Source organism: Piliocolobus tephrosceles, chromosome 14 (genome assembly GCF_002776525.5).
Source record: "Piliocolobus tephrosceles isolate RC106 chromosome 14, ASM277652v3, whole genome shotgun sequence".
Taxonomy (NCBI): Eukaryota; Metazoa; Chordata; class Mammalia; order Primates; family Cercopithecidae; genus Piliocolobus; species Piliocolobus tephrosceles.
In genome coordinates this window covers 106,918,043-106,943,733 of record NC_045447.1, presented here as the reverse complement: position 1 = coordinate 106,943,733, position 25,691 = coordinate 106,918,043, and the positions used below count along the sequence as shown (strand labels likewise).

The following is a 25,691-nucleotide window of genomic DNA, read 5'->3' as shown; positions in this document are numbered from 1 at the left end:
TCCTGTGCACATCAGGTCACATGAAACAAAGTTCACAAGTGCACTATCCATCATGGCAAGCAGCTGGACACAGTCCATTTTCCATCAACGGTGGGATGGACGAATATATATTAATACAATGGAATGCTGCACGGCATTAAAAAATGAACTATGCCAACTGAATGAAATCCAATAATATAAACATTAAGAAGGCAAGTCGGAGGAGTACATGCTATATGATTTTATTTCATAACAAACAAAATGAAACTGTTTTGTATCCAGACATACAGACATGATAAAATTATGCAGAGAAGCAGAGAATAACTAATACAAAATTGAGGGTGGTAGAGAGTCGAGGAAAGCAACCGGGGAAGACATATAAGAAGGCTAAGACATTAGTAATGTTCTAAGACTAACACATTGTAGTACGATAGTTACAAAATCATTTTTTTACAGGTAAAAATTCTTCCATGAGATTTCATGTTCTAAGACTAAAGTCTAAAATCCAAGGTGGTGCCTGGCAACTGCACTGCCGCTCTCAGCATCACCTGACCACTCTCCCTGCTTTCTGTGCTTCGGCCACATTCTTCTTCCTCATCTTCTTCACTATGTCCTCCTACCTCAGGACCTCTCACATGCCACCTCCCCTGCATGGAATACACTTCCTCCCATATTGGCACTTTGCTAGATGCCTACTGAACCCCCAAACCCCACTCAACAATAATCTAATCAATCAGAATCGTCACTTTAACCGTAGATTGATTCAATCAGGTTGGTCTTCCTTGAAGTTCCTGTTCTCTTTCCTGCAGGATTCCCCAGTGTTCACTTCCCCACTACGCATTCATCTGTAGGGGCAATGGTAACTGCTCTCTTATTTACCACACCATTCAGCACCCAGCACACTGCCTGTCATGAAATCCACAAATCAACCAGCTCTTTAAACAAACAAACAAAAAAAAGGTCTTTTTTTTTTAAGAGCAGTTTCAAGGTTACAGAAATCTTGAGCAGAGGACACATTTTGCATTGGTGTGACACATTTGTTCCAACCAATGAGCCAAACCTGGCTACATTATGATTACCTAATGCCCACAGTTGACATTAGGGTTCACTCTTGGTGCTGTACATTTTCTGGATATGGACAGGTGTACAATGCCATGTATCCACCATTACAGTATCATACAGAATAGCTTCACTGCCCTAAAAATCTGCTTGATCATCCCTCCCTCCCCACAACCTCTGACAACCCTTGATCTTTTTCCTGCCTCCACACTTTTGGCCTTTTCCAGAACGTCCTATAGTTGGAATCACACAGTATGTAGCCTTTTCTGGTTGGCTTCTTTCACTTAGTAATATGTGCTTATGTTCCTCTGCGTCTTTTCATGGCTTGACAGCTCACTGCTTTTTAGTGCTGATTATTTCATTGCTTACATATACCAAGCTTTATTTCCCTATTGACCTACTGCAGATATCTTGGTACTTCCAAGTGTTGGCTATTATGAATAAAGTTGTCTTAAATATCTGTGTGCAGGTTTCTGTGTAGACGTAAGTTTTCAACTCCTTTGGGCAAACACCAACAAGCATGACTTGGAAATTTCGTAAACATCTGCGAAGCTGTCTTCCAAAGTAGCTGTACCATTTTTGCAATCCCCATTAGCAACACCACCTGTTGCTACCCGTCCTCACCAGCATTTAGTGTTATTGGTGTTTTCTATGTTAACCATTCTAACAAATGTGTAATTAAAATGTGCAGTAGGAGCTCATTTACCGTTTTCACTAAGGAAGGCCAATGACACAGTGGATACTTCTTCAGCCTCCATTTCACCTGCACACAGGATCTGTGCCCAGATTCCACATCCACAGATCTGAGGTGAGACCCTAACACTTGTGTTACTTGTTATTTTGTAAATTCCACCAATGATTTTTAAGCAACTGGTCTAACTAGGGAACTAAATATTTTGAAATCTCAACTATCACATATCTTATTTGTGTTGCATTTACATTAGTGATTTCCTGGTGAGCTATGGCAGATTTTACATGATGTGACAAAAAGAACAAATCACAATCATTTCCAGATACGCAGGTCCCCGCTTAGTAATTATGACATAGTGAATGCTTAAAAAATGAAATTTAAAAATGTATCTCATCACCACTTATTTTCAAAACCACCTCAAAATACATGATTTCTGGGAGACGATACTGCAAGTGTGTGTGTGTGTGTGTGTGTGTGTGTGTGTCCTCCTGAGAACTCCACACTACCCAATAACTGTTTGGAGATCTCAGGTAATTTTCTCAATATTGCAGATAGATTTACAGGCTTACAAGGAAAGGCACAGAGGATGAGTGGTGGTTCCTAAAAGCCAGGCCAACTGGTATCTAACTAGGAACATTCCTTTTTAAAAATATATAAATTCCTGGCAGGGCGCGGTGGCTCAAGCCTGTAATCCCAGCACTTTGGGAGGCCGAGATGGGCGGATCACGAGGTCAGGAGATCGAGATCATCCTGGCTAACACGGTGAAACCCCGTCTCTACTGAAAAATACAAAAAAAAAAAAAAAAAAAAAAAAAAAACTAGACGGGCGAGATGGCGGGCGCCTGTAGTCCCAGCTACTCGGGAGGCTGAGGCAGGAGAATGGCGTGCACCCAGGAGGCGGAGCTTGCAGTGAGCTGAGATCCGGCCACTGCACTCCAGCCTGGGCGGCAGAGCGAGACTCGACGCGTCTCAAAAAACAAAATATATTATATATAAATTCCTAAGGCCCAATTAAGATGCTGAAAGAGCAGTTTCGAGGTGGAATCTAAAATTCCAGCCAAGGGTAGAAACCTCTGGTTAGATCACCTCGCCCCGTTTTCCCTATAGCCATGCTCTCTAAGCTCATCATACGATTATCCTAAAACTTCTCCAAAACTCTACACACGTTCCAATTTCTGAATGACTAATAAGACAAATTCTAATATAATAAGAAAGTGATATCTCCACATTGGTTGTTCAAAATTCTGAATTATCTTCCTGTAGAATAACATAATGGACTGTGGTTGGATTCTATGACAGATCACCAAACACCACTTAGGACCCATCTACTACTTATAAAAATATTTCTACGAAAAACGTATCGTGGGTTCTAACTTGGGGTGCCAGAAAGGGTCCCACCGACTCCATGTTGTTCCTTCTAGACTTTCAACTTAGGTTCCAGTCTTCATCCTGTTAGTTTCACTGGTAGGATTCCAGTAGTATGCAGGGGGAAAAAAATCAATGAGAGCTAATATAACTTTTGTTTCTTCAGAGTTATCAGAAAAAAGCTGAAGTTATTTTTATAAGAATCCACTTCTGCTAGTTTCAAATTGTGCGTATGTAGCTTGAAACAAAACGTCCTTCCCAATCTTGCCTGAAGCCTCTCTCCAAGCTTGCCTCCTGCCATTCCAGACTGCATAGCAGTCATCTTAGAATTCTACACCGCCCAAACTTCCTGCCTGGCTGTCATTCTGTGCCTGTACTTTGTTAGTCCCTTCGCATACGACCCGCATTTCTGCAGCAGCCAGAAGCGTCAGGGAATGCTGTACAGGAGGGTTTACGGGCAGTTCATGCCTACACGAAGCTGCCTGCAACTATCATCCCAAACATCCCAGACTCTACCAGTTACTTTCCTGTTCTCCATAAGCCACCCAGTAGTGAAAATGAAAGTGAAACTAAATTCTGAGTAAACTTCATCTCTAAAATACTTACTTACCTAAAATCTTAATAATTTGATAAGAACATGAAAGCACCTGGCAGAACATATTTTTAAGATATTCAAACTTAACTCACCTTGCCTATTCAAAACATCTTCATGATTGTTATCATGAGCCCAGATCAATGCCAAATGTTAAGTGTGGCCTTTCTCCATACTTATCTTCCTAACTTTCTCCCAAGCAGATTTGCTAGTCCCAAGGACACTCTAAGGACTTTCTAAACTACACCTGCCATACAGATTGTCCCACAGGAGCACAATGTCAGCGAAACACAGGAGACTGCCAGCCCCACCTCTGAGCGCTCCTTCCAGGCTCCTCACTGCTCATTCTAATGCCCAGTCATTCCATGCCTGTTGAAGGCATTCTGCCAACGAGAAGAATAGCGACAGTATCTACTATCAGACAGTATCTGTTATTCTCATAGGCAGAATGACCTAAAAGGGCATTGAATGACTGAACAAGAACTTCACTAAAGCACTTTACATATTCCTTCTCTTTTAATATTCACATAATGACCCCATTCTAATAAAATAGGGAGCCCAAGGTCAGGAGGCAGTAGGCCACAGGTGGCAATGTTCATGCTCCCCATCATCGCCACAAGCAATTATTAGACATCTTCTGTATGCAGGCTATACAGCAGACACACCACGATCTGGTCCCATAATGCCTCACCTTAACTGATGAAACAGCATACAGCTAGTCTCCCTCCTGCCCATGCTCTTTTCCAAAAATAATCCTAAAACACATCTCATCACTTTACTCTCTTGATTTAAAAACCAAGTGGATCAATTCATTCAGTCAAATATTTATCCACTGGGGATAAGTAAAATAAAGGTGACTAATAGGCCCTCATGACCCCAGATTTCACACTGTGGGGAGTGACGGGGGAAGGGGTGGTGGTGGTGAAAAATAGAAGCCAAGGGGTGTGCAGAGATTTAAAGCCAGGCAGACCTTGGAGAACATGACAGCCTGGATCTCACAAATCAGAAGGGCACAAACACAAGCCGATCAGAGAAAGGAGCCCTCCAGGCACAAAAGCTGGCCCAGAGGCCCAGGGCAGAAGCTAGCTCAGTTCATGCAAGGCAAGAAAGGAGGCTGCGCTCAGGAGTGAGGAGCCAGCAGTCTCAGATCACGGGGAGGAAGCAAGGTAAGCAGTTGGGAATTTACTCCAAGTGTGATGGAAAGCCAGTGGGGAATTCTAAGCATGGGAGTAGCACAATCCAATTGCCATTTTTAAACATTACTTTGGCTGTTGGGAAGAAAATGGATTGCAGGGGAGCAAGAGAGCAGCCAAGAGCCCCACTGGGAGGCTGCTGCCATTTACTGACCTCCCAGTGAAGAGGCCAGGGCCAAGCAGCCCTGGCCTCCACCCATGCCCATCTCCAGGTTACAAGCCGTACCTCCTTTATTACAGGGCATCAGCACAGGCCACGCTTCCCTGTCTATCACCCAGCCACAAACACAGGCAGCCAAAGCCAGTGCCATGCCCCTGATCTCCAATGCCCAGATCTCCAATAGCACACAGCAGACACTATGCTTGAATAAAAGAAGGGTGCAGCTCCTAAGGCCACTTTCAATTTTGGAATTAGTCTTCTCAAATAAATAAAAAGCCTCCTTCCAGTAAGAGTATCTTGAACATGCATTCGTTCTTTTGTTAACTTAAATGAAGCGAACATCACAATTTAAACGAGAGTTGGGATCTATTTCTCATACTTCTACTTACGATTTAGTGTTTTATAACCTCCACAAGATGGTCATTATGAAGCAGTCTTCAGGCTAACAGCTTATAAATATTTTTTTTCCCAATTTCAAATCTCTGAATTAACTTTTGGTCTTCCGCAGGCCGAACGTGGTGGCTCATGCCTGTAATCCAGCATTTTGGGAGGCTGAGATGGGCAGATCACTTGAGGCTAGGAGTTCGAGACCAGGCTGGCCAACATGGTGAAACCCCATCTCTACTAAAAACACAAAAATTAGCTGGGCACGGTGGCGCATGCCTGTAATCCCAGCTACTCAGGAGGGTGGGGCACAAATACCACTTGAGCCTGGGAGGCAGAGGTTGCAGTGAGCCGAGATCACACTATTGCACTCCAGCCTGGGCAACAGTGCAAGACTCTGCTCAACAACAAAAAAGAAGTATATAAAAAAAAAAAAAGGCCGGGCGCAGTGGCTCACACCTGTAATCCCAGCACTTTGGGAGGCCGAGGCGGGCGGATCACGAGGTCAGGAGATCAAGACCATCCTGGCTAACACGGTGAAACCCCATCTCTACTAAAAATACAAAAAATTAGCCAGGCGTGGTGGCGGGCGCCTGCAGTCCCAGCTACTTGGGAGGCTGAGGCGGGAGAATGGCGTGAACCTGGGAGGCGGAGCTTGCAGTGAGCCGAGATTGTGCCACTGCACTCCAGCCTGGGCAACAAAGCGAGACTCCATCTCAAAAAAAAAAAAAAAAAAGGCAGGGGTCAAGAAAAGAGAAACTACAAATACACTGCATTTATGAAGTCACTTGCAGTGTGGAGGCTCTTCTATGTCCTCAGGCAATTCTGTATTTAGAAGCAGATAGATATCTCAGAGCTGCCAAGACGTCAACATCCCCTCGACCTGCTGCCTCATCTGCATGATGCCCTCTGATTCTTCTTCATCCTACGAAGCCTGTTAAGTTCTCTTCCTCCTCAATATTTTCAGGGATTGCTACTGAGTCTGCCCAGGAACTTTGGCTATACTTACTGGCATAACTACAGAAAATCATGTTTCAGAAACATAAATCTACAAGATTATATGGTGAATATTTAAACCTATTTGGATTATCACGTGGTCAATATTGATCACAGGTTTTTATTTACTTACCTAAGTAATGTGGTGGATGAAATGACATAGGCTTACTAGTCGCTGAATAATATCCAATTGCTCTCTTAAATCGAATAACTTTGTCATCTGTTCTAGACTGAAATAAAGGCAGGAAAACCTTCATAAATGAGTGTGCCACTGGTCATGTGTATCACAATGTTTTTATAATTCAGCGCATGTATAATATTCGGCAGCTTTTCAACAGAAGAATTTAGAATGACATTAAAACTTTCAGGGAAAATTAAGAGATTATTACAAAAGAATCAAACCAAATGTGAATTCTTTTAAAGCAATGTAGTTATCAGAGCAGAACTCCAAAGTGGTAGTCAGGGCCCTGGGTCTAGCTCTAGGACGTCTCTGACTTCCACTCTGCTCGATCTCTGGTCCTGCCCAGAGAGGAATCTCAAGCCATCCGCACCAAGGGAACGGATGGCAGTGACAGACTGGGGATGGGCCTGCCCAGGGTTTCAGCTCTTTTTTTTTTTTTTCTGAGACGGAGTTTCACTCTTTCACCCAGGCTGGAGGGCAGTGGCATGATCTCCGCTCACTGCAGCCTCCACCTTCCGGTTTCAAGCAATTCTCCTGCCTCGGCATCCCAAGTAGCTGGCATTACAGGCGCCTGCCACCACGCCTGGCTAATTTTTATATTTTTAGTAGAGACAGGGTTTCACCATGTTGGCCAGGCTGGTCTCAAACTCCTGACCTGGTGATCCAACCGCCTCGGCCTCCTACAGTGCTGGGATTACAGGCGTGAGCCACCGTGCCTGGGCAGATTTCAGCTCTCCAGAGACACGGCAGGAGTTTCACAGAGCCTTGCCTATTCTACTGATGCCAACTTGTTGGCATACCTACTTCCCCAAAAAAGAAGAAAATCCCTGACCATCACCTGAAGAAAACAGGCAAATCAGAGATTTATAATGCCATATGACTGACTTGATACAGTTCATATTCTGAAAACTCTGAAATACAGATCCTATTAAGCTCGAGAACTTACGAGCAGCAGACCTCACCAACCGTCTAAGTGAATCTCCCTCCTTCTATTCAGGCTGGAAAAGCTGGGTGAAGCCGCTGAGACTTCCTGGCTGGCAGGGACCATGACCAGGCTACCTCAGCCTCGGCCTTGCAACCTGCAGCTTTCTTCCAGTGGCCTGAGCAAGAGCTCTCAGACCCATCCGGTCAGCTTGCACCCACAAGTCCCCTTCTTCCAAACCTGGCCACACCACTACGCAAAGTCGTATCCCATGAATCTGGTTTTTTGTTTTGTTTTTTTTTTTTTACCTGTGAATGCTGGAAAACATCTTTAGCTATGGCATCCAAGTCAGAGGTGTCCTGAATGTTGCGTACATAATCAGCAACGGCTTTGATCACTACGTCGCAAGGTGGCAAGACCAGCTGGTGGGCCCGGACCTGAGAAAACAAACGCAGGTGTCAACAGTGGATGGTGAGTAACCAGAACCAGGCTAATCTGAAGGCAGGAGCCAGAAATTCCAACAAGGAGCTACCATCTAAGATCTTATCAGTGCCTGATGATTGTCTACCTGTGAGATCTTGGCCCTAAGACTTCCCTGAGCGGTTCACATTTTGAAGCTCAAGAACGAGATTTTCCTTTCAGTGGATGAAATACAACTCAGCTGCTTAAACTGTGTTGGGTGAAAAGAGCATCTGACAGCCTTCCACCACTTCTGAGAAGTCCAAGACTTGTTTGCAATTAATTCCAAGCCCAGGACCTGCATCCATAACAAGTGAAGCACAAAGTAGCCCAGAAACAAGGCTTGGAGCCACCACTCGCTCCCTTTCTTTCAACACCAACCAACAAAGATGAAGGCCTGCACCAGTAGGACCTTTAGATTAGAGCCCAGGACTCCCTGAAACTGTAAGCATAAATGCAGTCACCAAGTTCTTGAATCCACTTTCAAAGGCCAACTTCAGCCTAACTGGAGAAAAATGGTATCACTACCTGTCGAGGGGCATGTTTGAGGAAAGTGACAAAGAATATCAAATAAAGTGTAGGAACATCTCATTAGCCAAAAACAGCTGATACCAGAAAAACGTAAGTTAACAGGTTGAAAAGAAGACTAACCACATAATAAGAGCTTTGTGGTAGGCAGGACAATGACCTCCCAAAGCTGTCCACATCCTCCTCTCCAGAACCTGTGAATATGCTGCATTACGTGGCAAAATTCAATGAAGGCTGCCAGTCAGCTGATCTCCAAATAAGAATACTATCCTGGATTATTCAGACAAGCCCAAGGGTATCACAGGGTCCTCGAAATGTGGAGAAAGGAGGCAGTGATGCAGCATGACAGGGCCTCAGATACTCGAGGCTGGACAGGCCAGGATCCTCCCGAGAGCCTGCAGAGGGACCAGCCCTTGCATGTTAATATACAAGGAAATGAATGTTGTCTTCATGGCTGCTGACACAACATTCATTCCTCATCCCATAACGGATCAAGGAGTAATTTTGACACTCAAGTCTTATTATTAAAGAAATAACATTTCACCAGGCTAGAACTGCCATAGAAAATGACTCCTCTGATGCATCTGGGCTAAGTATATTGAAAACCTTCTGGACAGAATTCACTACTCTAGATGCCATTAAGACCATTCATGATTCATGGGAGGAGGTCAAAACATCAACCTTAACAGGAGCTTGGAAGACTTGGTTGATTCCAACTCTCATGAATGGCTTTGAGGGGGTTCAAGACTTCAGTGGTGGAAGTCACTGCAGATGTGGTGGAAATCGCAAGAGAACCAGAATTAGAAGTGGAGCCTGAAGATGTGACCAAATTGCTGCAATCTCATGATAAATCCTGAATAAATGAGGAAATACTTGTTATGGACAAGCAAAGAAAGCAGCTTTTTGAGATGGAATCTACTCCTGGTGAAGATGCTGTCAAAGATGTCAAAATAAAAGCAAAGGATTTAGAATAGGACATAAGCTTAGTTGATAAAGCAGTGGCAGGGTTTGAGATTAACTCCAATTTCATAAAACATTTCTACTGTAGGTAAACTGCTATCAAATAACATCGTAGGCTACAGAGAAATCTTTCATAAAAGGAAGAGTGAACTGATGTGACAAACTTGAATGTTGTCCAGTTTCCTGAAACTGCCACAGCCACCCCAACCTCCAGCAACCACCACCCTTATCAGTCAGCAGCCATCAGCAAGACCCTCCACCAGCAAAATGATTCCAACTCACTGTAGACTCAAGAGATCATGGCATTTTTTTACACTAAAGTATTTTTGATTAAGGGATGTACCTTGTGTTTCAGATGTAATGTCATTACACACCTAATAAACTACAGTGCTGTGTAAACATTTCTATTATATGTACTGGAAAACCTAAAATTGACGTGACTTCTCTGTCATTCCCCTCCAGGCCCCTGCTCTCCAAGGCTCCATGTATGTGAGGAGATGGCTGCAGAATAGCAGAGTCCCCTTTGGTAAGTGCCTTTGCCTTTCCAAGTCTCTGTGAGTGAGAAATGCACAAAACAGGGACACGTTCCAGTGAGTCATAACGGTGTATTAGGTTACCGTTATTTTGTTGTTGTTGAGGATCACGATGATATATTAGCTAACATATCTTAGCTAGACACTCTTTTAAGCATTTTATGTATAGTACTGTATTAATTCTCACACATCTATCATGGCAGCCCTTGTTTGTATTAGCAACAGTACCCTCCACAGGGTTCTGAGTGGTCAGTTGTGGCCCACAGGCCACTAGCAAGTGGAGGCAGAGCCGTTGGCAGCCACGGAGGGTCTGCTGCCCACCACACAATGCCTACTCAGCTGCTGCTGGGCCCCCTGTAGGCAGCAGTACTAGTGATGTACAGAATCCTGGGACTAGTGCCAGTGAACCTATGGAAACCCTGCGTGATCTGGGCATGCACTGCTGTGGTGGCCGTCACGTTCATGACGCACAGCGGGAAGAAAAGAAGAGTCAGCTCAAAGGTATTCAGCCCAGGGTGAGGTCCATAGAACGGCCAGATCCAAGATGTGGCTAGCACCCCAAGCTGGTGGTGGCCTAATGCTGCCCGTGCCAGAGGCCAGTCCTCGATCACTCCAAACCCTCTGCTTGAGAGTTCCAAATGAAACAAGCAGGTCTTCCTACCAGGACCTAGGTGAGCTTCTGAAAGAGCACAGAAAAGCAGGCCTCCTGGATTTCCCCAAGTGACTGAACAAAGCAGGTCCCACATGCTTCACAGCACGATGGAGAAGATCTTCTGGGGCAAAGCACAGATGATCTGAATGACAGCACTGACCACTGGCAACCTGCAGAGCTGCCCGACCAAGAAATTGTGAGACAGAAGCAATGCTTGCAGACAAGAAGGGGAAGATGAAAAGGCCGGAGCAAGCACAGACAGTAATGGAACAGGCCATGAATGCTGGAGTGAGGTGAATGACCTCCCTGTCTCACACCTCTCCAGGCATCCTGTATCTGCTGGAAAACGGTAGAGATCACATGAAGGATGGAGACTTGGAAATGGAGGCGAACAGGGAAGCAGGATATGGTGGTCCGCTAGCATCCCGGCTACAAGTTCCTCCAAAGAATGTGGATGGTGATGCTGACTTAGGGGCATCCTTCAAATGTCCTGAAGGAAAGATTGGAGCAACAGATAAGCAACTGTGGGAAGAATTCCAAAGGAGTCAAGAACACACAGCACAAATCCAAAGTCTGATGGGTGAGCGGGCCTCTCTTCAGGACACAAGGGCACCGTTGGGGAAGGAGCTCGCAAAGCTGCAGCTGAAGCTTCCTGCTCTGCCTGAACTGCACTGAGAACCCATGATGGGGCCTCATAGGAGTTCACACAGGAGGACACCTACTGCCTGGACCTCGGGCAGAGACTTCGCAAGGTGCACTAGTACTTAAACTGCATCTGTCAGACCTGTAACCACTAGGAATTGAAGGAAGACACTTCTAGTTTTCAGAGGGAGATCTTCTTCCATAAGAAAAGGGACCAGGAAGACGGAATGGCTACCGGACCCACTGAGAGAGCGCTCCAGGAGTTCCAGGAAGAAAATGACTACTACGGACAGAAGCTGGCTGGCTGCGAAGCCAAGTTTCAGCCTTTCCCAAATGGCCCTTTGGCTCCTGGGACTCTGCCCAAAACCCACAGGGCCTGAAAATCCCCGGGGGATAGTGGGCCCCCAGGAGGGAGGCAGGTCACCATGTGAGGGCTTGGGTACAGAGCACCTGCCTGTTATCTCCCTGTAGTTGGGTCCTGGACACTCACAGACTCGGCAGAACATCAGCCAGTGCTGCTCCCTTTAGAGCACATTTGGGTACTCTCTTGTTAGTTTAGCTACTGTTCAAGAGTTGATGCTGAAACTGCTCTCATTCAACTTTGATAGACAGCATTAGGATTGTAAGGTACTTTTTATCCAATGAAGACTGCTTAATACAATTCTTACAAATACACTGATTTCACATCTTTGGGCCCTCCAGAATTATATAGCATAAGTATTATATTTTCATTTAGAGAAAGGGTCCCACTTAACCTCAACATCATTGTGTTTGATATGGATGGGAAGGTTTAAAACAGAGTTGTTATTAGAAAATAGTGCATTAAATTGGCTGGAATAAACTTTGGTTTGAACACAATGCCAAAATACACTCAAAAACAAGACCATACCACTCAAAGATCATATTTTTAATAGTTTGGTCCTAACCTTTGTGGTTTAATTTAGGGAGGTGGACATTTTGCCGCCATTGCTTCTTATTTTGCAACAGGCACCAGCACCAGGAGAGCCTGGGCCTCGCATGGCAAACGAGTCAGCCTCCTGGGCCAGAGCAGCAGGAACAGCAACAGGCTTTCCCCAGAAGTAAAGAAGTTCAGAGAAGGGTGCAGGGCCTCCTGTCTCCCAGGGGCATGTGCAGCCCATGACGATGGCTTACACCCACGACACCACAAGTAATTGGGCAGCCCTGCTTCACTCCCATCCCACCTCAAAAGAAAACAACAGAACCCGCTGCTTTTGTTCCTGTGGATATCCTTGTCATCACTATCCCCAGCCCTACAACATGCAGCTAAAAGATCCTTGAAGTAAACAGGTGCTATAATTAAAGTGTCCCCTAAATCCTTCTAAGTGGCTCAGTAACATCAAACATGCTACCTCTGGTTTAACGCCGAAAACACTGGCCCTTTATAATTTGCTGACCATGCAGCTACCTTCCCCACCAGCCACCCTCCACCACCCGACTCTGCAGGCAGCTCCGAGCCTATGTAGAGAGAAGCTTCCTTCCCTCCTGGATGGCTCCTAATCTAGCCTCCTAAATCCAATCCAGATGAGCTCCCTGACATCGTCTTTAATCCTTAGGGTCAGGACCTGGTGTGCATTCGCTACCCAGGTGCAGGAGGAGTCAGAGGTTCTGTCCTAAGGGCCTGGTCACATCAACAAATCCCACCCCTGCCACATGAGAAAGTGGCTGGAGACAGAAATGCAACACCAGAGGGACATATGGATGGACTTTACATGAGACATTTTAAATTGAAGAAGACAGATAGATTGGAAAGTTGGACATATGTCTTTATTTAAATATACCAGGGAATCTTGGTACTAAAAGGTATTCTAGGATAAATCCTTTAGAAACTTGTTAAATGTTTTAACATGATAAAAGCATATATGTATGATAAGTTAATTTCTATGCTATCTATCTACATAACCCTATACATACACACACACACACACACACACACATACCCCTGTATAAACACCACACACATGAAGGTAGTTATCAATATACTTCCAACTGGGAAAAAAACACATCAAGACTTGTTCGTCCATGAAAAGCGTCATCAGCAGTGTTGCTAACTTTCCCTGAGATTCTAAAATAGCACGTGGTTCATCTCATCACAGCAGTAACTACACAGGAGGGTTACAGTAATTTGTCCTTGCCTATTCATAAAAACAAAATTAACACTCAAACTAAACAAGTGAAGTGTCTGCTGCTTAGAGACAGTGTATAAAATATTGTAATTAATGTCCCATTTATTTCCTCCTCTGCTTTCTTTAATCAGTTTTTTAAATCTTAGCCCAAAAACTTAACATTAAAAAAAAAAAGTCAAATAAATTGCGACATATCTAGAGCTAGAACCATATGTACATTCTATCTCTAAGGAGAGTAAGTAAACAATTAACAAGCAAACGCTTACGATCAATTGCTTTTTTCATGTCACTGCGTTGCAATTTCACCAATTGTGACTGAAATTTTACCTGCTTTGTAGGTCAAGAAAATAATTTAGGACTGGGAAAGACCTCTGAAAGATTCAGCTTACCCCTCTGCTTCCAGGCAGAATCATTAAATAATAGATACTGTTTGGGTAGAAATTGATGATTGTCTCTGTGCAAAAATATCCTCTTATGTGAAAGATTTTCACATTTAGCTCATCTTTCCCCAAATCTCCTCATCATTTCCTACTGAAAAACGTGTTCTGCAGTCTTCTAAACATCACTGACAGATGGATATAGCATGCAGGGCTTTGCTAAATGCAGAATGCCACCAAACCTGACCCAGACAAGCACACCGCAGGGCTATCTCCCTGACATGTCACAATCCATGAGCAGTGGCACCCCATTGTCCCCTATGGCAATCTCTAGTCCTTTGGCCACTCTTGACAACCTTTGTTTTGTTTTGTTTAAAAAAAAAAAAAAAAAAACCTCCAGGAAGCTGCAAGCTTGGAGTTGGGTCAGTGGTGTGGACACCAGCCTGGCCACACTACTGGGCCTGTTCCCCAAATGGGTGGTGCTGGGAGCACTGGCTGGACTTCTGCTGCGGCCATGCAGGGTGAGCCTTTGGCCTCATCTCCAAGCAGCTTGACATCCCCAGGCGTAACTTTCAGAACAAGCAGTAGGTGTTCTCACCGATCTATCTACCAGGCCTGTGTTCGGGGTGAAGAGTGGAGGCTGGCACCCATACTACATACTACAAGGCCAAAAAAGTCCACGGAAACCCTTTCAGGCACATCCTCAAAGGGGACTTCGATGGAAAGCCCTCACTGACGCTGCTTGGTGGCTACTCCAGACAGAAAAGATCTCTGACGCTTTACAGTCACTGATTTCAGTGAATTATTTCAGGCACTCAAGGGGCACCTTAAGGAAGCTAAGAAACAACTACACTATAACAACGTTTGAAATCCAAAGAAAACAATCTCTTCCTGGTTTCTGAAAGCAAAATCAGAAACAATTTAGCCCCTCTTAAAGAAGCATTTATTTATTTATTCACTGTTTTCTATTATTTCACTGCTTAAAAATCTGCAGTCTCACTCTTGGTTATATCTTTAAAATCAAACCTTTTTCCTACAGCTGTGAATTCGTTTAAATGAACTTACCTTGTAATATTCCAACTGCTAAATCAAACCCAACATGCCACAGTACTCACAGGATTCAATAAAATCCGGTATTCCTTTTCACGTAATATGTTGATTGAAAACTCTTTCAAAGCTCTCTAAAATGTACCACTAGACAGGATCATCTGACAGGGTCTAACCTAATCTCTAAAATCCACTCGGTCATATTCCTGTGGGATGTATAAGCTAATTAAATATACCATACAAAACTATGATTAAATGATTTTGAGATTGTTGGTGCCACTGCTCCCAAAGTGTCTCTTGGCTGCTCATTTAAAATGCAAATGAATATAAATGCAAGTTTCACAAAGTATCATTGCTGAAGCAGAACTGATCCACTTCATTACCAAGTGGAAAACAGCGAAGGGCAAGCACTCTGCATTTTGGCAATTTCAAGGAAGGGAAACGGAAGCTCGATTTGGCCAATATTCATTCACGGGTGAGGCCTGTGCTAGAAAAAAGGAACACAGAACAACCCTTCAAATTTCCTGACTTCGAGAAGCTCACATTCTTCTTGGTGACAAAATGTTGCCCCAGTCTCTCAGGGAGCCCCTGAGAGGACACAGTGGAGCACAGGTCCAGGGGCTGAGGAGGCAGAAATGCTTCCTTGGTGATCCAAGGTGGGCGAAACTCAAAGTGTGGTCCCCAAGAAACTGTCACCACCACAGTCCTTGGCCCCAGCAGTCTGTGCTTTTGACCAAGCCCTCCAAGCTATGGAATCACCAAATGCACCCTGTAGGCCCAAAGTTTTCTACTATAACAGTCAAGGGAAAGGAAAACACATAGACCCTAGAATTGTCAGATACCACTAATAGTCATGCCTTCAAAATTCTTGAAACGTTATGACATATATCAGTATTCTGTACGCATTTGCCTAAATAAAGATTTGAAAGGCTGTTAAAATGCAATTAATCACAAATAATGTTAAGTGTGATCATCACTCCAAAGATGGAAACTGCTATGCACGTATACTGAAGTACCTAAAGGTTTTAAACTGAACAAAGAAAAGTTATTCATTCCATTTTACAGGCCTAGAGCCTAGGATGAAAAGGCAGGCAGGCCAGAGGTGACTTCAGCTGCCCTACTGGAACCTGGGCTCCATCGTGCAGTGACAGGATCTCTTTACAAAAAGGTGCCACCAGTCCAAGGAGGAAACTGTCGTGTACTGTGGTCACCTTCCCTTCTTGGGGGAATACCTGTCATGTATTCTAATAGTTTCGAAGGCTGTGTACCCAGGCTGTGCCCTAAGGATGCATACTCGATTTAATCCTCACAATTCTATGAGTAGTCACTGTTAACGTCCCCCCCATCTTATAGAGGAACTTACTAAGTATCCACCACAACCAACCAGGTGTGGCTGAGTGGACTCTACACACTTAGCCACAGCACTGTGGTCTTTTTATCTTCCATTCGAAATTGCGCCTTTTTTCAAGTGTTGAAATGTGCTTGTTTAATGAAAAGATGGTAGACGGTGAATTCCTTTTTCTTCCAATATTCTTACTTAGAAAAATTAAGAGTTGGCAACACAACGGTAGTCTTCCAACTTTTTTTTTTAACAGATACGTGGAATTCAAATCACTGCTACAGATGAAGAGAGTGACTGAGAAATTCTAAACAGGGGAATGATGAGATCAGACCCGAATTTAAACAGATCATTTTGTGAACCATGTGGAAGACGGATAGCCGAGCAAAAGATCAGCAAAAGGGAGGGTCCATGGCTCCTGCATGAATCCCAGCAAGCAGTGACTGAAACAGAAGTAAGGAGAGGATGTGGCAATTCAGGAAATATCAAAGCAGATGCAGGAAGGGGAAGAATCAAAGATGACTCCCAAGTTCTACCGTGGATGACTGGCACGGTCACTGGTGGCACTAGGTGGCAAGTACAACACAGGAGGACCAGCCAATTCAGAGAAGATGAAGACATCTGTAGATCAGAAATGCCAAATCTGACGTGCAGGTGCACATCCAAGTAGAGAGGACAGGGTGGAGAGCTCGGTGAAGGGGACTTGTCTGGAGAAATACATTTCAGGGTAGCTGAGACTTCAGCACAGATCTGCCAGGAGAGTGTGAGAATCACAGTACAGATGGAACCCGTAGGAGGCAACAGAGGCGAGGAGGAGGAAAAGAAAGACTACAGCACACCGACATGTGGAAAGCCAGGCGGGAGGGCCCCGGCGAGGAGAGGAGGAGTATGATGAGGCGGAAAACCAGCCACAAGATCAGCTCTCACAGGCATCCATGGTCTTGACAAAAGCAATCTTATGACAACGAGATTCAAGGGAAGGAAGTTAAGTGTTGGGGATGTGACAGGAGCTACCACAAGATGGTAGTCAGAAGACTATGGGGCAGATCTGTTCATATTTACAAACTGAGGGCCAAGAACCAAGAGAGAGGGAGATATTACACAGAAGTCCCACCAGATGTGTTCAATGACAAAGGTTCAAGAAGGCCAGGAATACTCCAGTGTCGGGCTAGAAAAGAAATAAAAATGGGAAAATAAATGTGTAGATGAGGAAAGAGAAGTTGAGGAGGACCATGCCTGAAGGTGTCAATATTCTGGCAGAAAGAACCTGCTAAGAGAAAGCAGTGTGAAATTGAGCAGAGCCAGGAGAGCGCGACGAGTGTTCACAGTAACTGGGAAGGAGAATAGAATGATACTGCCCCATGGAGGGGCTGCCTACAGTCAGACACCAGCATTTTTCAGATCAGTTTTACTGAAATATTTCGCATGGAATAAAATCCCATCAATTTTAGCATATAATTCAGTGAGTTACAACACACGCCTCCAATAGTGTAACTACTATCACAATCAAGAAAATATCACATTCCCATCACCCCAGAGTCCCGTTGTGTCCGTTGCCCACCGCAGTCCCAGACAATCACAAGTCTGCTTTCTATCACTATTGTTTTGCCTTTTCTAGAGTTTTATATAAACGTGATCAGACAGATTTCCTTTGGGTTTGACTCTTTGCTTAAGATAACACTTTGAGATGCAAACTTATTGCAAAGATTAGTAGTATATTTGTAAATCATGCAGCTAATAATAGACTTGCATCTGGAATATATTAAAAATCATTAGAATGCAGGCCAGGTGCAGTGGCTCACGCCTGTAATCCCAGCACTTTGGGAGGCCGAGGTGGGTGGATCACTTGAGGTCAGGAGTTCAAGACCAGCCTGGCCAACATGGTGAAACTCTGTTTCTACCAAAAATACAAAAATTAGCTGGGCATGATGGCGCATGCCTGTAGTCCCAGTTGCTCAGGAGGCTGAGGCAGGAGAATTGCTTGAACCTAGAAAGCGGAGGTTGCAGTAAGCTAAGATCATGCCACTGCACTCTAGACAAAGCGAGGCTCTGTCTCAAAAAACAAAAACAAAAACCCTTAGAACTCAATGATGAAAAGACAAATAACCCAATTTTAAAACGAGCAAAGGATTTGAGGAGGCATTTATCCAAAGAAGGTCTAAAAATGAGGAATAAGCATAGCAAAAGATATTCAACATCATCAGTCGTCAAAGAAATGCAAATCAAAACAAAAATGAGAAACCTCATTAAGCTCACTAAGATGGAGAAAATAAAAAAACAGACAATAACAAGCATTGGTAAGGATGTGGAGAAATCAGAACCTTTACACGTTGCTGGGGGGAATGTAAACTGTGCAGCTGCTGTGGAAACAGTTTGATGGTCCTCAAAAAGCGAAGCATAGGTCAATTACAGTGGCTCATGCCTGTAATCCCAGCCCTTTGGAAAGCCAAGGCAGGCGGATCACTTGAGGTCTGGAGTTTGAGAACAGCCTGGCCAACATGGTGAAACCCCATCTCTACTAAAAATACAAAAATTAGCCGGGTGCGGTGGCACACACCTGTCATTCCAACTACTCAGGAGGTTAAGGCAAGCGAATCACTTGAGCCTGGGAGGCAGAGGTTGCAGACAGCCAAAATCATGCCACAGGTCTGGGCAAAGGAGTGAGACTCTAAAAAAGTCTCAAAAAAAAAAAAAAAAAAGAAAGAAAGAAAGAAAGAAAAGAAAAAGGAAGAAAAAAAAAAATCTAAGCACAGACCTACTACATGACCCAGCAATTCTACTCCCAGCCATATACCCATGGAAAATGAAAACATCCACACAAAACTTACACACAAATGTTCATAACAACATTATTTATAATTGTCAAAAGGTAGAAATAACCCAAGTGTCCACCAACTGATGAAAAGAGCAATAAAAATGTCATATATTCACACAATGGGATATCATTCAGTCATTTAAAAAAAAATGCAGTAGGCTGGGTACGGGGCTCATGCCTATAATCCCAGTACTATGGGAGGCCGAGGTGGGAGGATGCTTGAGGCCAGGAGTTTGAGACCAGCCTGGGCAACATGGTAAAATTCTGTCTCTAAAAAAAAATTAAAACATTAGCCCAACGTGGTGGTACGTGACTATAGTCCTAGCTACTAAGGAGGCTGAGGCAGGACGATTGCTTGGGCCCAGAAGTTCAAAGTTACAGTGAGCTATGATCGCGCCACTGACTGCACTCCAGCCTAGGAGACAGTTTCTTTTCTTTTCTTTTTTTTTTTTTTAAAAAAAAAGGAATAAAGTACAGATACATGTTACAACATGGAAGAACCGTGAAAGCACTATACTCAGTGAAAGAAGACAGACACAAAGACCACATGTTGTGTGGTTTTATGTGGTGGCGGGCGCCTGTAGTCCCAGCTACTCGGGAGGCTGAGGCAGGAGAATGGCGTGAACCTGGGAGGCGGAGCTTGCAGTGAGCCGAGATCGTGCCACTGCACTCCAGCCTGGGCAACAGAGTGAGACTCTGACTCAAAAAAATAATAATAAATAAATGTCCAGAATAGGCAAATCCATAGAGACAGAAATCATATTAGTGGTTGGCCAAGGAGTTGTATCAGAAAGAAGTGGAGAGTGACTGCCAATGCAGACGTGGCTTCTTTTTGGGGTGGCAGGGGCTAGAGTCTCAAAGACACAGCAAGAGGGTCAGGAAGAGAAGCTGACCCTGGACAAGGGCTGTGAGCAAGAGATATAAGAAACCAAGATGCTGGACATAGCTGGGACTGCTGCTAGCAAGCCCTCTGCTTCTTTTTCTTTTTTGTTGAGATAGGGTCTTACTCTGTTGCACAAGCTGGAGCACAGTGGCACAGATCAAGGCTCACCGCAGCCTTGACATCCCAGGCTCAAGCAATCCTTCCACCTCAGCCTGTCAAGTAACTGGGACTACAGGGGCATGCCACCACACTCAGTTAGTTTTTTTATTTATTATAGAGATAGGGTCTCACTATGTTGCCCTGGTCTCGAACTCCTGAGCTCCAGTGATTCTCCCACCTTGGCCTCCCCAAGTGTTAGGATTACAGGCATGAGCCACCACACTCAGTTCAAGCCCTCTGTTTCTGACCAAGAATGTCTTGGAAGGAACTTGCCTGGCACAAAATCTGGTGCCAGATTTGGCTGGGCAGGGGGTGGTGGCAGTTTCCAGGCAAAATGTCTTAAGGGTGATATTCTCTAGGTTGAGGAGCCCTCGGTGTACAGTTAGCGTGCAACAACAGTGTCTGATCTGCCATGAGTGGAGGGGGAAGACATGGGACTAGGACTAGGACACGGCACTAATTCACACATGTGTCACCATGGCCTGCAGTGGAAGGTGAATATGCTAAGCAGAAAGTGATGGAGAAAGCCTGGTTAGAAACAGGGCTGACATTATGAACTCACAGGGTAGGAAGTAAGCTAGAAAATGTTTACACTCTCATTTTTAAGACTGACATTATGCTGCTTATTTAAAATAAAACTAGAGCATTCTAGTTCTAAGCACAGTTAGCAGGCCGGGCGCAGTGGCTCATGCCTGTAATCCCAGCATTTTGGCAGGCCGAGGCGGGTAGATCACATGAGGTCAGGAGTTCGAGACCAGCCTGGCCAACATGGTGAAACCCGGTCTCCACTAAAAATACAAAAATTAGCCTGGTGTGGTGGTACACGCCTGTAGTCCCAGCTACCTGGGAGGCTGAGGCAGGAGAATCACTTGAACCCGGGAGGCTGAGGCAGGAGAATCACTTGAACCCAGGAGGCAGAGGTTGCAGTGAGCCAAGATCACACCACTGCACTCCAGCCTGGGTGACAGAGCAAGACTCCATCTCAGAATAATAGTAATAATAATAAAGCACAGTTAGCAAAGACACTACTACTGAGCTTCTCTTTGCTTGCTCTATTCCAGGTCTCTCTCCCAGAGATACCGTAAGTGCCAGCACTACCAACACGGTATCTTTCAGACCCCATTCAGACTGTGTCTGCCTTTCCCTTGCTGGCCTCTGTTCCTGCTCCCGCTGGCAGGGTCGTCCATTCCAGGTCAATCAGGAAGAATTCTGCTTGGCAGTCCCACTCACTCCATGGGAGGAGCCAAACTAAAAGCAATCCCGTAACAAGGAAGGAGCACAAACCTCCCACAACTTCATCCCTTTCTTCCCAGCAATATGACAGGAGACCTACTCCTAATCTGTGAAAAAAAGATAGAAGTGGGTGTGGTGGTGCGCACCTGTAGTCCCAGCTACTCGGGAGGCTGAGGCAGGGGAAGGAGAATCAATTGAGCCCAGGAGTTTGCATCTGTACTGCACATGAGCACACCTGTGAACAGCCACTGCACTCCAGCCTGAGCAACAGAGCAAGACCCTGGCTCTTAAAAAAAAAAAAAAGAAAGAAAGAGAGGGACAGAAAAACTATTCTTGAGCCCCAAGAGATTCCAGCAGATTCCTCAGAATTCTAAGCTTTCCAGATTTATTTTAAAACAAACAGGGAACAGAGAAGGAGACTGACTGGAAGATATAAACAAGCAGAAATCCTTTTGAGTTCAGTTTGTATTTTAAGTTATTTCATTTAACAACCCCATATATAAATTAAAAGGAGCACAGAAAAAATTTCTTATCAAATGCAGGTTTTCAAGACTTAAAGCTTAAAATCCAGCACAATGAATCTGTATACGTGAACCATTAAGAACATTTAGCTAATGTCACACACATGATGCCTCACATGCACGACATGCACGATGATGGATGGTGACAATGATGACCACCACTAGCAAGACAGACATTTTTATTACACTTTGAAGGATCAAATATCAATCTGTTTAAAGTGGTTATCTCTGAGAAGTGGGATTATAAGTACCTTTCATTTTCACATGACATATTTCTGTACTGATTAAATTTTTTCTAATTATTTTTATAATAAAAAAGAGAATTTAAAAAAAGATAACATAGGCTTCTAGTTAAGACAGTAAAAATGCAATAGACATATGAAGACTACAAAGATGAATAAAATCAGAGGGTTCAGTCAAACTACTTCATCTTGTCTGTCTCCCTTTTTTCCCCAATATCTGGACTATGTTTAGAAAGAAAAAAAAAAAAAAAAGAAGAATATTTTTAATCTACTTACCTTCCAGGCCCCTAACATTATATTTTCTAAAGCTAAATAAGTACATAGATTTTAGGAAGTTTTTCTTAGCTCTTACTAAACTATTATATAATGACTTATTAAGAAAAAAATATATGAAGTGAACTTCAATTAACACTCACATGTAAGGAGAAATTCCTTCTTTGGAGGGTTCATAGAATCAGAACCACTCCCTCCCGCTATGACAATATAGGTGAAAGTCAGAAATAAACAAAGTCCATCTTTCTATTTATTTACAGTTGATACCCAACTTAATTTTTTTAAAAAAAGATTTCAGAAAGATCAAGTCATCTGATCACCAACCTAGCTCCAGCAAGGTTACATGGTATACATCACACACAATGAAGCCTCAAAGTGCCTGAAATGCTACAGCGCTTCTCAGATGGAAGCTGGCTCCAGGCACTGCATGAGACCTACCAGCACCTCTAGCCCTAGTCCGGACACAGGCACCAGGCACAGCGGTCACTAGGACCACAGGCTGAGCAGCAGCTGCAACAGCCACCCAGGTGTCCATCCGGGAAACCCAAGAAAAAGGACTGTTCAGTTCCTGTCTGTCTCGAAGGGCCCTGATCTACTACTAGACTGGTTCACTGTGGGGTCTGCTGTGCGTTCCAACCCTGGAGGTGACATGGTCCCTGTGATGAGAAGGCCAGACTGACAGCCCTACTATCGTTGCTCCTGGAGATCCTGATGCTACCGTCCTCACTACTCTCTCAGAGCCAGACCCAACTGCTGGCCCTAAAGGACGTGTTTTAAAAGTACCACTCAATGACTTCTGGTTGAGGACAATAAGACATAAAAAAATATAGTTAAAGATACCCCTGGGTAAAATTTAAGGTGAATGACCGGGCGTGGTGGCTCACGCCTGTAATCTTAGTACTTTGGGAGGCTAAGGCAGGCAGATTGCCTGAGCTCAGGGGTTTGAGACCAGCCTGGGCAACAAGGTGAAACCCCGTCTCTACTAAAATACAAAAAATTAGCCGTGCGTGGCAGCAGCATGTACCTGTAGTCCCAGCTACTAGGGAGGCTGAGGCAGGAGAACTGCTTGAACCCAGGAGGCAGAGGCTGCAGTGAGCCGAGATTGCGCCACTGCACTCCAACCTGGGCAAGGGAGCAAAACTCCGTCTCCAAAAAGAAAAAAATGGAGGTGAATCTAAAAGTTTTCTTGATATGGCCTGATAGATTGTCCCCGGTATACGGGTGCCTTAGGGAAAGATAAAGCTGGCAAAAGATTACCAAAAATAAGTGAATCAGAGTGGTAAGATGATGAATACACAAAGACATTTAAATCAAAGGGAAGAAATGCCAGGGCTAGGAATGAGAGGGAGCTCCTAAGATGATGCAGAAGAAAGCAAGGTACTTTAGGGGAAGCTCCGAGAGAGGATCACACAGAGAAGATGGCGTTCCATGGATGACAGTGCAGCCTGGCTCAGGGCCCAGCCAGGCCCTAGGACAAGCAGATGATGGGGTCAGAAAGGGCTGGAGGAGGACAAGTACTTCTAGGGGAGGCTCACCACGCCGAGATGGGGTCTTTCAAAAAGACTGGGAACTGCCATGTAGACAGAGTAAAACGGACTAAACCTAACTAGAAAGTAGAACTGCTGGTAGTGAAGTCTCAGCAAAGGGTCAGCCCACGTAAAATCTGCAAGCTGGGGTGTCCCAGACAAGGAGGCAGAAGGAGCTCAAAGGGCTCAGTGGTGGGAATACTTTGCAATCACAAACAACTGGCAGGGATGGAAACTGAAAATATAGGAAATGGAATATGAAGTTCAGGAACACAAAAACCGTCAGAATGAATACAATGGCCTGACACTGAACAGGATATGAAATTGAATATGAAGTTCAGGAACACAAAAACCGTCAAAATGAATACAATGGCCTGACACTGAACAGGTCCAACTTAAACGTTATTACATCCAAATACGAGGCCAATAGACTGTAGAACACCCAAGTGACAATAAGCCTTCCATAAAGTGTTCTAAAAACCCAAGATTCAAGAAAACCTGAGGCAACAAGAAATTACGTTTTTAAAAAAAATAAAGCCAGCAAACATCTATAAAACATACTAAAAAATTAAAACAACAAAATGCCCACCCAAGATGAAAAATTCCCGTACCCAGTTAGGACACAAAATCATACAATCTTTAAAACCCCAAAAAGCACATTTTGAAAAACTGCTCACTTAACAGGTGTCTACAGCCAGGGGGCCCTGCCCAGGATGGATTGCCATAGCCACAGGCCCCCTCTGATGAGCATGGGCCACACCAGCTATGCAGGGCACCCACAGGCTCACTAAACCTTATGACCAGGCAGAATGAATGGCTGACCACTCCCAGGGCACAGGAGGAGGTAGGCATGGGGGCACCATCTGAAGGGACACAGAGGCTGGGCTTCGGACTGGAGCCCATGCTCTGTGGGCTCAGCTCCCTGGGTACCAGGCTGCCTGACGCCTTCCATTTCTCTCATGCAACACTGCCAGCCACACCAAAACCATCAAAGGAGCACAGCAGCCCAGAGCAACACAAGCAGCGGGAGCCTCTTCAAAAGACCAGTATGCATCCAACCCACTTTTCATTACTGTAAATACAATCACGAATCTTCCTAATTATAACACTGAGTCCAAAAACACATTGAAAGGATATTCAATGTATTTTCCTTATTAAAGATATAACCCTTTGAAGAAATACTGCCATTGGAAAAAGTTTAAATGAGCGAGGAAATGAGATGCACTCCTGGAATGCCGTCCCCATTGTTTGGGAGTGAGTGTACATTTCAGGAGTGTATCTCAACTCTTCCTGGTACATAAAAGATTGTCTTACATTTCCAATCAAACAGAGTAACTTACTTACAGCAAATTAAGGTAAACGCAGCCTCAGGCTTGGGTGCCTGTGCAGCCCTGGGGTTTCACCCATCGTGGCCCAGCCTGCTCTGTATCATCTGCTGCCAGGCTCCCTGCTCTGCAGGACCTGGGCCTGGGTAGAGACAGAGGTCACACTCCAGCCCAGCCTCTAGGCATCTCCAGGACTACAGTGAGGAATCTCAACAGCCAGGTCTCCCGAGGAATAGGGAGTAACACATAACTCTTGTTTTCTTACTCTCATTATAGAACTGACCACATCTTAGAAACTACCTGACCCCTAACAGCACCCTACAATTTTACATGTTACATGAAATGGCCCAACTGTCCTGAACATAAATGAAATATTCTTTGCAACTAAACCTAAGAAATTCGACACCCACCTTAGTTGCAACTCTTAAGGTTACCACTGACGTATGAAAAAGTCACCTTACGTCCTATTTCCTACTGCCTTCTACCAATTTTAGGTTCTAAGTATGTCTAA

The 25,691-nt window shown here is 44.5% G+C and overlaps 1 protein-coding gene across 3 annotated transcripts in view; it reads right to left on the bottom strand.

Annotated features, from left to right (window-relative positions):
• FAM120A (family with sequence similarity 120A) overlaps positions 1-25,691 on the bottom strand; it is a 116,977-nt gene that overhangs the window by 62,391 nt on the left and 28,895 nt on the right. For all 3 annotated transcript variants that reach the window (XM_023187813.1, XM_026447181.1, XM_026447182.2), the window contains exons 4-5: positions 7,831-7,959; positions 6,553-6,649 (exon numbers count right to left, since the gene is read on the bottom strand). In XM_023187813.1, coding sequence (XP_023043581.1) covers positions 6,553-6,649; positions 7,831-7,959 — 226 coding nt within the window. The remainder of the gene's footprint in view (positions 1-6,552; positions 6,650-7,830; positions 7,960-25,691) is intronic.